The sequence below is a fragment of the Chiloscyllium punctatum genome, chromosome 1 (assembly GCF_047496795.1).
Source record: "Chiloscyllium punctatum isolate Juve2018m chromosome 1, sChiPun1.3, whole genome shotgun sequence".
Classification (NCBI taxonomy): Eukaryota; Metazoa; Chordata; class Chondrichthyes; order Orectolobiformes; family Hemiscylliidae; genus Chiloscyllium; species Chiloscyllium punctatum.
The window spans coordinates 115289226-115304265 of NC_092739.1; the positions used below are offsets into that span (position 1 = coordinate 115289226).

The 15040-nt window shown below is 41.2% G+C and overlaps 1 protein-coding gene across 1 annotated transcript in view; it reads right to left on the reverse strand.

Moving 5' to 3' along the window:
• The window catches only part of ube2r2 (ubiquitin-conjugating enzyme E2R 2), a 157690-nt gene that overhangs the window by 36064 nt on the left and 106586 nt on the right, over positions 1–15040 (reverse strand). The window contains exon 3 of the mRNA XM_072572793.1: positions 6637–6734. Within this exon, the coding sequence (XP_072428894.1) occupies positions 6637–6734 (98 nt within the window). The remainder of the gene's footprint in view (positions 1–6636; positions 6735–15040) is intronic.

Genomic DNA, 15040 nt, shown 5'->3' on the forward strand with positions numbered 1-15040 from the left:
AAACAGTGGACACAAAACAGGTCCTTGCAGTACCCCACTAGTAACTGAACTCCAGGATGAATATTTCTCATCAACCATCACCTAGCCAACTTCTTTCAGCTCGCGGATTTCTGATCCGAGAGAACTTTTCATGTCAACTTGTAGAAGGTCCAATAAAAGGGCAGTGCATTGCTGGATCTAATTTTGAACAATGATGCCAGAGATATGTGTGTTCAAGAGAACCCTTAAGTGTGGAAACAGGCCACTGGGCCATACCAACCCTCTGAAGGGTAACCCAGCCAGACCCATTGCCCTATCCTATTACTCTACATTTACTCCTGACTAAGGCACCTAACACACACACATCCCTGAGCACTATGAACAATTTAGCATGGCCAATTCACCTAACCTGCACATCTTTGGACCGTGGGATGAAACTCGAGCACCTGGAGGAAACCCACGCAGACACAGGCAGAATGTGCAAATTCCACACAGATAGTCACCTGAGGTTGGAATCAAACCAAAGTTCCTGGCACTGTGAGGCAGCAGTGCTAACCACTGAGCCACCCAAGGTGATAGATGAGCAGCACTTTGGTGACAGTCAGGACTAGACTATATGTAACACTTATGCAATTATCAGCATACATTTACAATTAAAATCTGCTGATAGAAGATCGATCAATGAAACAGCTGAGATGTTTGGGCCAAGAACACTGTCTGGAGAAATTCCTACAGAGGTATCTTCAGCCAAGATGACTAACCTCCAACAAGCATCTTCTTTTGCACTAGGTGTGACCCCAAGAGGGGTGAGTTATTGCCCCTCCTAATTTGAACACGTCTGGTAACTCAAAACTATGCATCTATGAGGCCATCAGCAGCAGAACTGTACTCCAACACTAACTACTACTTCACTGCTTAGCATATCTGCTACTCTACCATTACTAACAAGCCAAGGTTTCAATCCTGGTTCAGTGAAGATTGCAGGATCTCATGATCTCAGGAGCATCAGTTATTCGTAAAAAGAGGTGTTGACCTGGTGAAGTACAAAACAGCACTATTTGCAATACAAACAGCATAAGTAGCAAGTGATAGACAGGGCTAAGCAATCCCACAACCAACCCAATCAGATTTAAGCTTTGCAATCCTTCCACATCCAGTTTTGACTAAGGGTAGACAGTTAAACAATTTGATGGAGGCAGCAAGTTTCACATAGCACGGACATAGGAACATAGGAATTTGAACAGGACTAGGCAATTCAGCCTTTTGAGCCCACTCTGCCATTTAACACGATCATGACTGATCTTCTGGTCTCAACTTCACCTTCCTGCCAGTCTCCATCGCCCTTTATCCCATTTTTCATGAGAAATTTATCTATTTCTTTCTTAAGACTCCATGACGTTGGGGACAGTTTAAAAAGCCTACATAGAGGATTGACTAAGCAACAGAAGACAGTTAGGATAAAGGGGGCACTTGCAGGATGGCAATCTGCAAGTAGTTGAGTGCCACAAGGATCAGTGCTGTGGCTGTAACTCTTTACGCATGTTAACGATCTGGATAAGGCAAATGAATGTACTCTCTCCAACTTTGTAGATGATACAAAAATAGGTGGGAGGGGAAGTAGTGAGGAATGACAAGAGTCTATAAAAAGGTTGAGAATTGGAAAACTTGAGAGAGAGAATATAATGTTCAAAAATTACATTACAGTTTTGCAGGAAGAGGTGAATATTAAATACAAAAGACAGCAGAATGCTGCAGCAAGGAGGGATTTGGGGGAACCATGTGCAAACTATAAAGCTCGCATCCAAGTTCAGGTAGCAGGGAAACAAATGGACTGTTAGGCTTCATTTCTCAAAGAACAAGTATGAAAGTAGAGAGATTTTATTAAAACTATACAAAGCACTAGTCAGACCACACCTTGAATCCTGTGAACAGATTTGGTCTCCTTAAGGGGAGAGATACTGGCATTGGAAATAGTCTCGAGAATGTTTAATAGGTTGATTCAGGTATGAAGGGACTGTTCTGAGGAGACATTTAATAGGTTGGGTCAGCAGTCATTGGAGTCTAGGAGAATGAGAGACCTTATTGACACATGAAGGATTCTTAATTGGCTTGATAGGATAGATATACAATCGTAGAATCCCTACATTGTGGAAGCAGGCCATTCAGCCCATCGAGTCCACACCACCCTATTAAGAACATCTCACCCATAACCACTACATCCTTGCAACCCTGCACTTTGCATGGGTAATCCTGCTAACACTCTTCCCTGAACCAGAATTGATACTGTGGCACAACCCTGAACACTATGGGTAACTTAGCACGGCCAATCCACCTAACCTGCACATCTCTGGACCTTGGGAGGAACCTGCAACATCCTGGAGGAAACCAAAATAGAAAAGGGGGAGAATGTGCAATATGGAGAGGTTGTTTCCACTTGTGGGAGACTGTGGCTCAGAGGGCATCAACTCAGTCCAAGAGGTTGCCCATATTAGACAGATAAGGAGACTTTGTTTTTTGAGAGTAGTCAATACTGCGAATTCTTGACCTCAAAAGGCAGTTGAGGCTGGGTTGATCAGTACATTTAAGACAGAGATTTTTGATCAGTCAGGATAGCAAGGGGTATAGGGGATAAGGCAGGCAAGTAGAGCTGTGGATTATCAGATTAACTACAATCTCACTGAATGATGAAACAGACTCGAATGCGCCTAACTCTGCTTCTACATCTTCTCCATATGGTCAGAGCAGTTGAATTTTTAAATGGTGTAAAAGATCATAATTGCAATTGAATGAACACTGCTGCCCTGAAAAAGTGATTTTCAAAGTGTTAGACTTCAGCATCTCAGAAGGGGGAGGTGATGGTCTACTGCTATTATTACTGGACTATTGACCCAGAAACTCAACTAATGTTCTGGGGACCTGGGTTCAAATCCCACCACAGCAGATGATTAAATTTGTATTTAATTTTTAAAAATCTGAAGTGAATAATCTACATAATGTCCACGAAATCATTGTCAATTTTCAGAAAAAAAAATCATCTGGATCAATAGTGTCCTTCAGGGAAGGAAATTTGCCATCCACATCAGACCCACAGCAATATGATTGACTCTCAACTGCGCTCAAATGGGGGTTAACAAGACAATCAGTTGTATCAATCACTACAAAGTCTCAACAGACGATCACCCAGTATCAACTGAGGCACCAAAAAAGGCAATAGCAGAAACAATCCTGTCAACCATGCAAAGTTAAGACCATCTGGAGGTTAGTGTCAAAATTGGAAGAGCTGGTACACAGTCAGGAGGGAGTTGCTCTCAGAGTCCTCAGCATCTACTCTGGACTTGATGAAGTCTCATGGTCTCAGGTTAAACACAAATAAGGAAATCTCCTGCTGAGATTGAGTAGCTTAGCAGCAACAGATTGAGCTGTAGGGTCCTAAAAGACAAAGCTGTTAGACTGGGTCTGCAGCAGGTGGCGATGGAATCAACAAGGAAAAAAACCACACCTTGACTTAATCTTTACCGACCTGCCAGCTGTAGATGTTTCTGTCCATGACCATATCGCTAAGAGTGAGCACTACACAGTCCTGTGGACGCAAAGTCTCACTTTCACATTGAGAATACCCTCCATTGTGCTGTGTGGCACTATCACCATAATAAATGGAGCACAATTTGAACAGGTCGAGCAACTGGAGACTGGTCATCCATGACATGCTGTGGGCCATCTACAGCAGAACTGCACTCCAGCAAAATCTGCAATCTCATGGCCTAACATATTCCCCAAATAACCATTACCACCAAGCTAGGAGATTAACTCTGGTTCAATGGAGTGTGCTGGAGGGCATGCCAGGGCCAGCAGCAGGCATACCTGAAAATGAGGTGTCAACTATCAACCTGGTGGAGCTACCAAACAAGACTACTTGCATGCCAAAGAGCATAAGAACTGATCCCACACACAACAAAACATATCTAAGTTCTGGAATCCTGTCACATCCAGTCATGAATGTGATGGACAATTAAACAACTCATTGGAAGAGAAAGCTTCATGAATATCACCATCTTCAATGATGGAAGAGACCAATATAATTGCAAAAATGTAAGGATGGAGCATTTGTAGCAACCGTTAACTAGAATTAACACATGGATAGTCCATCTTGCCTCCTTCAGTGGACCCCAGCATTACAGATACTAGTCTTCAGCCAATTAGATTTACTCCACATGACATCAAAAACAGTCGGAAGCACTGGATAAGACAAAGGCTCTGGCCCCTGACAACATTCCAGCAATCATACTGAAATTTGTGCTCCAGAACTTGCCGCTCCCCGAGCCAAACTGTTCCAGTACAGGTCGTTCTGCTGTAACACGACAGTTGTGCTCCTCTGCAACTTCACACTTTCAAAAATTGTGTCATGGAAAACAGCTAAAGAAAGTCACACTGTAGAAGACCGCAAATAGAAAATTGCTATACCCATTCAGCAAAAAGTTCACGTTATCCAATGTCCACAATTCATCAATCATGTTATAGCCAGTTTGTGCATTATAGCAAAATGACCTGTAGAGTTACAACACTGGCATCTACCTGACGAAGTGGGAAGTTATCCAGGTATATTCTGTACACCAGGAGAACAAATCCAACCTGGTCAATTATCGTCCATTAGCATGCTCTCAATCAGTAATGTGATGTAAGGTAACATTAACACTGCTATCAAGCAGCAACTGCTCAGCAATAACCTGTACAGTGACACCCAGTTTGGGTTCTGCCAGGGCTGTTCAGCTCCTGACCTCATTACAGCCTTGGTTTAAACATGGATAAATAAAAAAAAAAGAGTTGAATACCAGAAGTTAGGTGAGAGTAACAGCCATTGATGTCAAGGCTGCATTAAGGAGCCTGAAAAATTCTGGAATCAAGAGGCAAACCCTCTGCTAGTTGGGGTCATACCTTGTACATTGGAAGATGGTTGCAGTTGTTGGAGGTCAGTCACTTATCTCTTCCAGAACATCTCTATGAGAGTTCCTCAAAAGTACTCGCTAGTCCCAACCATCTTCAGCTGCTTCAAAGACCTTCTCTTCATAAGCTAAGAAGTGGGGATGTTTACCGATGACTGCACAACGTTCAGCACCATTTGCAATGACTCATACAGTTACAGCCTTTGTCCAAATGCATCAAGATCGGGACAATATTACTGACAAGTAACATGTGTGCGACACAAATGCCAGGCAACAACCATCTCCAAAAAGACAATCTAATCAGTACCCCTCAACATCCAAATGGTGTTACAATCACTGAATTCCCTACCATCATAATCCTTGGTATTACCATTAACCAGAAACTCAACTGAACTCAACTGAGGTCAGAGGATAGGAATACTGTAGTGACTGGGAATACTAACTACCAAAGCCTGTCCATCAACAAGGTGGATCAGTATGATGTAATACTTCCCACTTATGTGGATGTGTGCACCTCCAACAAATCCCCCATTCCTTCATTGTCACTGAGTCAATATCCTGAAATTGCCTCCCTTACAGCATTGTGGATCATTCTACAGCATGTGAACTGCAGCAGTTTAAGGCAGCAGCTCACCACCATCTTCTCGAGACTAGCTAGGGACTGGCAATACAAATTGGCCAGCCAGCTTTGCCCACATTCCATTAGTAAATATAAAGAAAATGCTTGATTTCTTAAATTCTTTCAGTTCATTTCCCTTATTCTCTTCCATAATTCCATGCATACAATCTTTTTTTTAATCCAATACACTTAATTTTAATTTATCATTGCAATCTCAATGACAATTCCCAATTGTGAATGTGCCCCTATTGCTTCACCCTCTCATAGATGCCAGCAAAATCATATAGAGTGGGCTACAATGAATCAAAGTTTAGACTAGAGTGGTGCTGGAAAGGCACAGCAGGTCAGGCAGCATCCGAGGAGCAGGAATGATGAAGGGCTTTTGCCGAAATGTTGCTTTTCCTGGGCCTCGGATGCTGCCTGACCTGCTGTGCTTTTTCATCACCACTCTAATCTAAATGCTGGTTTCCAGCATCTGCAGTCCTCACTTTTGCCAACAGTGAATAAAACGTAATTACAGGTTGCTTTGCTATAATGCACATTGCACCAGAGCAAATTGGCTATAATGCGTTGTTTGGATAACACAAACTTTCTGCTGAACGGGTATAACAAATTTCTATTACTGATCTTCTTCAGCGGTTTTCCATAATGCGATTTCTATAGGGCGAGATTGCAGAGGAATATAACTGTTGCACTGTAGCAGAATGACCTATATTTAAAATTTGTGAATAAGTCTTTAAAAAGTCTCTAGGGAACTATATGCAAGGTGAAGAGTGAAAGCTGTTCTTTTTGCTGCTCACAGGAAAATCCAAACTGCACAAGTTATGGAACAATGTATTTTAGCTTCAACAGAAAATTTAAGCTCCCTATTTCTGCAGCTCTTCAGTCAGGATAGGATCCTGCAAATTATAATATCTGGGTTGAAAGGCTTGCTTCAGAAATATATCGCAATCACCACCAAACCAGAAAATGTATTAGAGAGTTTGACTTAAATTAGGTTATGTTAAAGGAAAACCTTGTAAACTGGCCATACAAATTACAGAAGAACAAATCCTAATAAATTGCTTTTTTAAAAAAAATCAATAGCGAATACCCTACCTGACGTTTTGAGTTGGATTCCACCTTTCAGAAGGTAGTTCACCACTCTGAGGATCATCTACTGGAGGATGAAGGATCGAAATGCAAACATCTCCATTCTAAAAGCAAAAGACTCCAAGTCGGTCAAATAAATCCTTCGAGTAATGTAATAGATTGATTACAAGTTACTATGGTTGTCAGTTAACATTACTATTAGCAGTGGCTCACTATTGCACTTCAGGTGAACACCTGCTTTGTCACTTACCATTACAAGGCTATATCTTAATAACTTTCCCTAATTTTGACGCTCACATCTTAGTATTTATCTTGTTATTTTACGACACTCAGTTCGGATATGATGCGACACTTTCGCTCTCGTGTGTTTCAGTATGATAAGAAAATTGCAAAATAGCAGCACCATTTAAACTAATGGGACCGGGATCACATTATAGCCAATATAGGTAAGGAAAGTTCACGTTCTACAAGTAATAATTGAAATTCTTCAATTGGGTTATAGCCAGTTCACTTGGAAGAAATGCTTGTTATAGCAGAATATACTGTATTTAAATTTAACAGGAAATGTTTGATTCACTGTTTCTACTACATGGAAAATGGCACTTTTTTGAATTCATTTTTGATTTCCTCCCCTTGCCCCCACATTATGCATTTTGGGAAGTCACAAAACAAAAACAGAAGAACTGTGGATGCTGAAAATCAGAAACAAACTGATGGAAAAACTCAGCAGGTAGGCAGCACCTGTGGAAAGAAAGCAGAATTAACTTTTTGGGTCCAATGATCCTTTTTTTGAACTGATTTTAACTGGGAAAAAGTTGGTATGTATGCTTAGGAAGGGGTGGGGGGGCAGGGTGTGGTTGAAGGGGGAGTAAGGGGAAAACAGTAGGTGGAGCCTTATTTTGGTCACTATATGCACACATGCATGCTTTCCCTCTCACGCACATACAAGTCTGGGATGAATCTGCATTTGCAGATACATTCTATTTTGTTCAGAAAGCACACAATCCGAAGGTAGTCAGTCAATGTGAAATTTTATAAATTCCTACTTTGGAAACAGGACCAAGCTGACTCAAGGTTGGGATACACACAGACTAACTTCACACCTTTAATGTATTGTCTGAGCTGAGATGTCACTTTTTCTTTATGTACTGATAAAACCTTCAGTTATCTCAGGGATGTGACTTAAAAGTAGTTCTGGGATTTACATGTTAATAAATTGAAACCAGCATCCAAGGGTAGTAAGGACAAGCAAGGGAACTATAGACCAGCGAGCCTGGTTTCGGTGGTAGGCAAGTTTTTTTTTATGATTACTTACGGTGTGGAAACAGGCCCTTTGGCCCAACAAGTCCACACCGATCCTCCGATGGGGAACCCACCCAGACCTATTCCCGTGTATTCATCCCTTCACCTAACACTACGGGCAATTTAGCATGGCTAATTCACCTAACCTGCACATTTTTGGACTGTGGGAGGAAACTGGAGCACCTGGAGGAAACCCACGCAGACACGGAGAGAATGTGCAAATTCCGCACAGTCAATTGCCAGAGACGGGAATTGAACCCGGGTGTCTGGCGCTGAGAGGCAGCAATGCTTGGAGGAAATCCTGAGGGACAGGATGTACATGTATTTGGAAAGGCAAGGACTGATTTGGGATAGTCAACATGGCTTTTTGCATGGGAAATCATGTCTCACAAACTTGATTGAGTTTTTTGAGGAAGTAACAAAGAGAATTGATGAGGGCAGAGTGGTAGATGTGATCTATATGGACTTCAGTAAGACTGCACTGGAAACCTGTGACCAGTGGAGTGCCACAAGGATCGGTACTGGGTCCTCTACTTTTTGCCATTAACATAAGAGGTACAGTTAGTAGGTTTGCAGATGACATCAAAATTGGAGGTGTAGTGGACAGCGAAGAGCGTTACCTCAGATTACAACAGGATCTTGATCAGATGGGCCAATGGGCTGAGAAGTGGCAGGTGGAGTTTAATTCAGATAAATTTGAGGTGCTGCATTTTGGGAAAGCAAATCTTAGCAGGACTTATACACTTAATGGAAAAGCCCTAGGGAGTGATGGTCAACAAAGACACCTTGGAGTACAGGTCCATAGCTCCTTGAAAGTGGAGTCACAGTTCGATAGGATAGTGAAGGTGGTGTTTGGCATGCTTTCCTTTATTGGTCATAGAGTATTGAAAACAGGAGTTGGGAGGTCATGTTGCGGCTGTACTGGACATTCGTTAGGCCACTATTGGAATATTGCGTGCAATTCGGGTCTCCTTCCTATCGGAAAGATGTTGTGAAACTTGAAAGGGTTCAGAAAAGATTTACAAGGATGTTGCCAGGGTTGGAGGATTTCAGCTAGAGGGAGAGGCTGAATAGGCTGGGGCTGTTCTCCCTGGAGCGTCAGAGGCTGAGGGGTGGCCTTATAGAGGTTTACAAAATTATGAGGGGCATGGATAGGGTAAATAGGCAAAGTCTTTTCCCTGGGGTCGGGGAGTCCAGAACTAGAGGGCATAGGTTTAGGGTGAGAGAGAAAAATATAAAAGATACCTACAGGGCAACTTTTTCCACACAGAGGGTGGTATAAGGAATGAGCTGCCAGAGGAAGTGGTGAAGGCTGGTACAATTGCAACATTTAAGAAGCATTTGGATGGGTATATGAATAGGAAGGGTTTGTAGGGAAACGGGCCGCGTGCTGGCAGGTGGGATGAGATCGGGTTGGGATATCTGGTCGGCATGGACAGATTGGACTGAAGGGTCTGTTTCCATGCTGTATACCTCTATGACTAAGTGATTAAAGGCTCAACAGCAATCTAGGTTTGTTTGATACATCGCATCAGTTGTTTGACACTGACTATAAATTCTGTGTCCAATGATCCTGTCCCACTAGCCACCTGACAAAGGAGAAGCGCTCCGAAAGTTCATACATTCGAATAAGACTTGTTGGACTATCACTTGCTGTTGTGAGATTTTTAACTTAATTAAGTTGAAGTATTTGTTTCAGTATTTGATTGTCAGTGCAGTTTCTTAAGTAGTTGATTTAAAGGTAGCTTGTGGTAATTTACACATAATACACATTTTAGAATAAAACATTTAGGCACGTCCATAGTTCTTTGGGGGTTTCAATCTATCGTTGTCAGTTGTATGTTGTGAAGAAACGATAAAAAGATGACAGACATGAATAGCAAGGTTGCGACAGAAAATCTGGCATAAGGAGTGTAATGTAGAAAAAATGAACTGGAGTCACACGTTGGCCAGAACAGGTAAGGACAGCAGTTTCCTCCCTGAAAAGGCATTAGTGAACCAGATGGGTATTTTTCCTGACAATCGACAGATTTCATTGTCTTCGTTGACTTCCAGATTCTTTTTTAAAATTCCAATTCCACCATCTGCCATCACAAGATTCAAACCCAGGTTCCCAGAACATCATTTGGGTCTCCAGGTTAACAACTTAGTGATAACATTAGGCCATTACCTCCCCATAATAAATTATCATTTATTCTGTGGAGAATTTAATACAAAAGAAAGAAGGTTTCGTTTCAGGTGCAGGGCACTGGTTAGACCACATCTGGATTACTATGCACAGTATTGTCATTCTTTCTTAAATAAGGTCAATGTGTTGGAAACAGTTCAGGGAAGTTTTACCAAACTGGTAGTTGGAATTGGTGGGGTGCCTTCTAAACAAAGATTGGAGAGGCTAGCCTTGTACCTGCTCGAGTTAAAAAGAGTAAGAGGTAACTTGATTGAAACTTAAGAACCTGAAGGGTCTTGACAAGGTAATAATGGAAAGGATTCTTCCTTTTTATAGGAGAATGAAGAACTAAGAACCACTGTTTTAAAAAGAAGACTGCCCATTTAAGACAGAGGTACTGAGATGTTTTCTCTTTGAGATTTTGGAACCCTTCTTCAAAAGATGGTGGAACTAAGCTTTTGTGTAAAGCAAAGTAATAATTTCCTAATCAAAGGGTAAAAGGCTCATCAGGAATAATTGAAAATATGGAATAATCAGGTAAGCTGTGTGCTTACTGAGTAGCAGAGCAGGTTACAGGAGCCAAGTTGTCTATTCCTGCTTCTAATACAAAAATGGGTATTAGCATATGTATTTCTATGTAACCAAAGACACAAGTAAAATCAGGAATGGTATTCTGCTGACAGCACTCAAACACGTAGTCAAGCTGGGTGAATATACCTCAATCACCTCTGGAAAAATTCAGAACAAAAAAAAAAATCAAAAAGTGACCCCATTAGTTTAAATTTGAGGAATGGCTTTTCCGAGTAGAGTTTCAGGCTTCTCCAGATCCATCCAATCTCTCTCTTACTGTCCGCTCAAGAAACAGAATCTGTGATTGCAGGAGCAGCAGGGTACAAACCTGCAACTGGATAATTTAGTGGAGTTGTACTTGTTAGTTCCAGACTCACCATGCATCAGACAGTAGATTTGAGTCGTAACTTTTTGGAGACGTCAGTGTTAAATATCCAATGGGCCGAAGCATTAGATGGATAGGGAGTAAAGTGCCAAGGAAGCAAACGGTGAGTGAAAGTCCAAAAATGTCCACAGGAGATAAAAACTAGTATTTTCATGGGGTCATGCACTCAGCTCCTGTCTAAGGATGTATATTGGTGTTATTCTTTGCCTGTCCTCAGGGATCAAATAATTACATTTGAAATGTTGCACTGGAATGAATGATGTATCGCCAAGATATCTTGTTACATTTTTCATTTTAAAATAGTTAATGTGGTATCTGTCACAGGAGGAAATGGCCCAAGGACCCGCTGAAGAGAAGAGGCATGATTTAAAATTGGGGGTACTTTATGGATCCTTTATAAAGAACAATGTAGCACCAAAAAAAGAAGCACGAAAATGCCTCTGATATTTACCTTCATGTAAAGAATCAAGCCTTCCATGCCTCATGTTTAAGAATGCTTGGGTGAAATGTAATTTTGACAGACAGCTTCAAATGCACTCCAGAAGGTGGCTTTATGGCATGAGAAGGAGCTATGCTGTAAATTTACAACACACTGATACTGCACAGGGACACAAACTTGGATCTATCAAATGCTTCAAAAGCACTAATTATCGAACTATCAAGGGAACTAGCTGAACAAAGCCTCAATAACATCAAGCTGCTGAAGAAAAATATTGCCGATCCCAAACAAAGTAATGCTCTAAGATATCAACTGGTCGCCAGAAAGTGTGGGGTAGGGCAAGAAGGGCTGCTGGAAGGCATGATTCCAATACTTGTCATAAGTTAATGAGAACATTTCATTCAGATTAAAGTTAAATGATTTAATATCATATCTGTATAAAATTTGTGTTATTTGTGCTATTTTGTTTTAAGAAAACCCCAAAACTCCACACAACAATCTACAGACAGGAGTGTTCCCTCCCAGTTGGAGAGCACTTCAATGGTCCAGGACATTCGACGTCGGACCTTCGGGTGACCATCCTCCAAGGCGGACTTTGGGACAAGCAGAAGTGAAAAGTGGCCCAGCAGAGGCTGATAGCTAGGTTCCATACCCATAGGGAAGGCATCAACCGGGACCTTGAGTTCATGTCACATTACAGGTGACCACCTGTACACTATACACACACAGGCACACTCTCTCACAGACACTCAATCCCCCACCTCAGACACACAGGCACTCCTATATACACACACACACTTACACACAGTCCTATACAGAGACACTCAAACCAAACACACTCCTACAGAGAGAGACACACTCCCACACTCACCCTCTCACAGACTTAGACCCCGTCACACACACACACACACACACACACACACACACACACACACACACACACAAAACCTCCCACCCCAGACACACAAACCCACATGCACATATACGTTTGTGGGGTGAATTTGTATTTGCACAGTTACATTGTACTTTGCTCAAAAACTGCACAAATCCATGTAAGACTCTTAATTCACTTTTTAGATTAAAATCAGTCTAAATATTATGGCACAGACAACAAAACACAGGGGGCTAACACCTTCAACATATTATCTGGGCTAGATTGTTAAAGTTAACCTGAGAATGCAACTTTTAAAGAAAGTTGTGATTTACATATGAAAGAAGTGAAACTAACATGGTCATTCTAACAGATGAGAGACTTAACAAACAATCAAGGTATTTTTCAATGTATGATTTCAGTTACATCACACTGTAAACTTTTGCTATAAATTCAGTGTCTTACAAGTGCGTACTCCACAACAACCTGATGAATAAGCAGCATTCCGAAGGCTAGTACTTCCAATTAAATCTGTTGGACTATAACCTGAGTTTTAACTCTGTACACCCCGGTCCAACACTGGCATCTCCAAATCATTACTCTCATTCTTCTAAACTGCCGTGAGTAGAGTCCTAATCAGTTTAGCCTTTGCTCATAAGAGAATCCCTCCTTATATGGATCATCCTAGTGAACCTTCTCTGAACTGCTTGCAACAAAACATCTTTCCTTAAATACGGGGACCAAAACTACTGACCATATTCCAGATGTGGTTTCACCAGCACCTTCTACAGTTGCAGTGAGACTTTCCTATTTTTATACCTCAACCTCCTTGAAATAACTTGGAGTGCTTTGAAGAGGTAACACAAGACTGATGACGTGCTGCATATGATTATCCAAAAGGAATTTAATATAATGCTGCTCAACAGACTTGACCAAAGTTACATGCATAGGCTTAAAAGGACAGGAGCTTTGTTGAAGGTACAATTTGCTGACTTAAACAAAACAGTAATGTTAAAATAGCCGTTAAGGACTGTAGGAAAGTTTGAAGTAGAGTTTCCTGTAAGTCAATAGGGGGATCCTTGTTTTTCCTGTCATGACCACGAATGACCAAGTCCTTAGTACACAGGGAACAGTTAGTAAGTTTGCAAATAATACCAAATGTGGAAGCATTATAAACTGTGAGGAGGTCAATGTAGTACTTCAAAAGGATATGAACAAATTGATGGAGTGGGTGAATAGAGGGTAGATGAATTTCAATGTGGAGAAGTGAGTAGTAGATGGAGCAGATAGATTTGGACATACATGTGTATGAGTCATTAAAAATAAGAGGAGAGGTGCAGGGAGCAGTTAATAAAGCCTGATAAATAAGGCATGGAATAAAAGAGCAAGGAGATTATTTCTGAACTTGTAGAAGATTAGTTAAATCTTTTAGACTATGAAGGCATTGGAGAATGTAGAAGACATGAAAAAGAATGGCTCCAGAACTAAAACACTTCAGTTATCAGGGTAGATTGGAGAAGGTGGGAATGTTTTCCTTTGAGCAAAGAAGGCTGAGAAGAGATTTGATGGTTTTCAAACTCATGAGGGATATGAACAGAGTGGACAGGGGGAAAATGTTCCCACTCAAAGGATTGAAAACTAGGATCACAAATTTCAAATAATTTGCACAAAAAGTGAATGCAATGTCAGAAAAAAAGCTTGTTTAATGTCTAGAGTACATTGCCTGAAAATATGGTGGAGGCAGGTTTAATTTAAGCATTCAAGAGGGCATGAGTTAACATTTGAATTGAAACAATATGCAAGGTTATGGGGAAATGCAAGAACATGGTCCAAAGTCTATGTCTTTTGGAGAGCTGGTACAGATGTGATGGACTAAATAGCCTCTTTCTGCATCATAATTCTATAATTTTGTGAACTTTTGATTTGGCGCCTTTTCAAGATTTCCAAAAGGCATTTGACGAGTTACTTCCGCAAAAGAACTAAGTTTGTCAAATACATTTTCACTCTAACAAGACAAGTTTATTCTATCTGATTGCATTCAGATTTTTTTTGTTAAGTGTTTTATTATCTTCTAAATAATAGCTTCTAGCATTTCACTCGTGCAGATTGTAAGCAAACTTCCCTTTCTCTTTTCTGAAAAGTATTCAGAAGTGAACATTTATTGCCCATCCCTAATTACTCTGTTGAAAGTGGCGATGAGCTGTGACCTTGAACTATTGCAGTCCTTGATTTGCACACTGTGCCACAGTGTACCAGGATTCCGACTCAGTGGCAATGAAAGATATAGTTTCAAGTCAGGATGGTGAGTGACTTGGAGGGAAGGTCATGTGCAGTAGTATTGCTTTACATCTGCTACCCCCGTCTTTCAAAGTGGCAGAGGTCACAGATTGGAAGGTGCTATCAAAGGAGCATTACGGAGTTACTGCAGTACATCGTATAGATGCTAACACTGTTGCAATTATCCACGAGTGATGAAGGGACTGAAACAAAAAGAAATTTCTGTTGAAGCTCCGGTCTGGCAGCATTTGTGCAAGGAAAGAGATAACATTGAATCTGGCACTTCTTGATCAGAACTAACAGCAGCTCCAGATAAAATGTGGGAGGAAGAGAGGGGAGAGGGAGAGAGCCAATCTCTTCCATCTAGTTAAGCTCATCCTTACTGTGAACAACAATTTT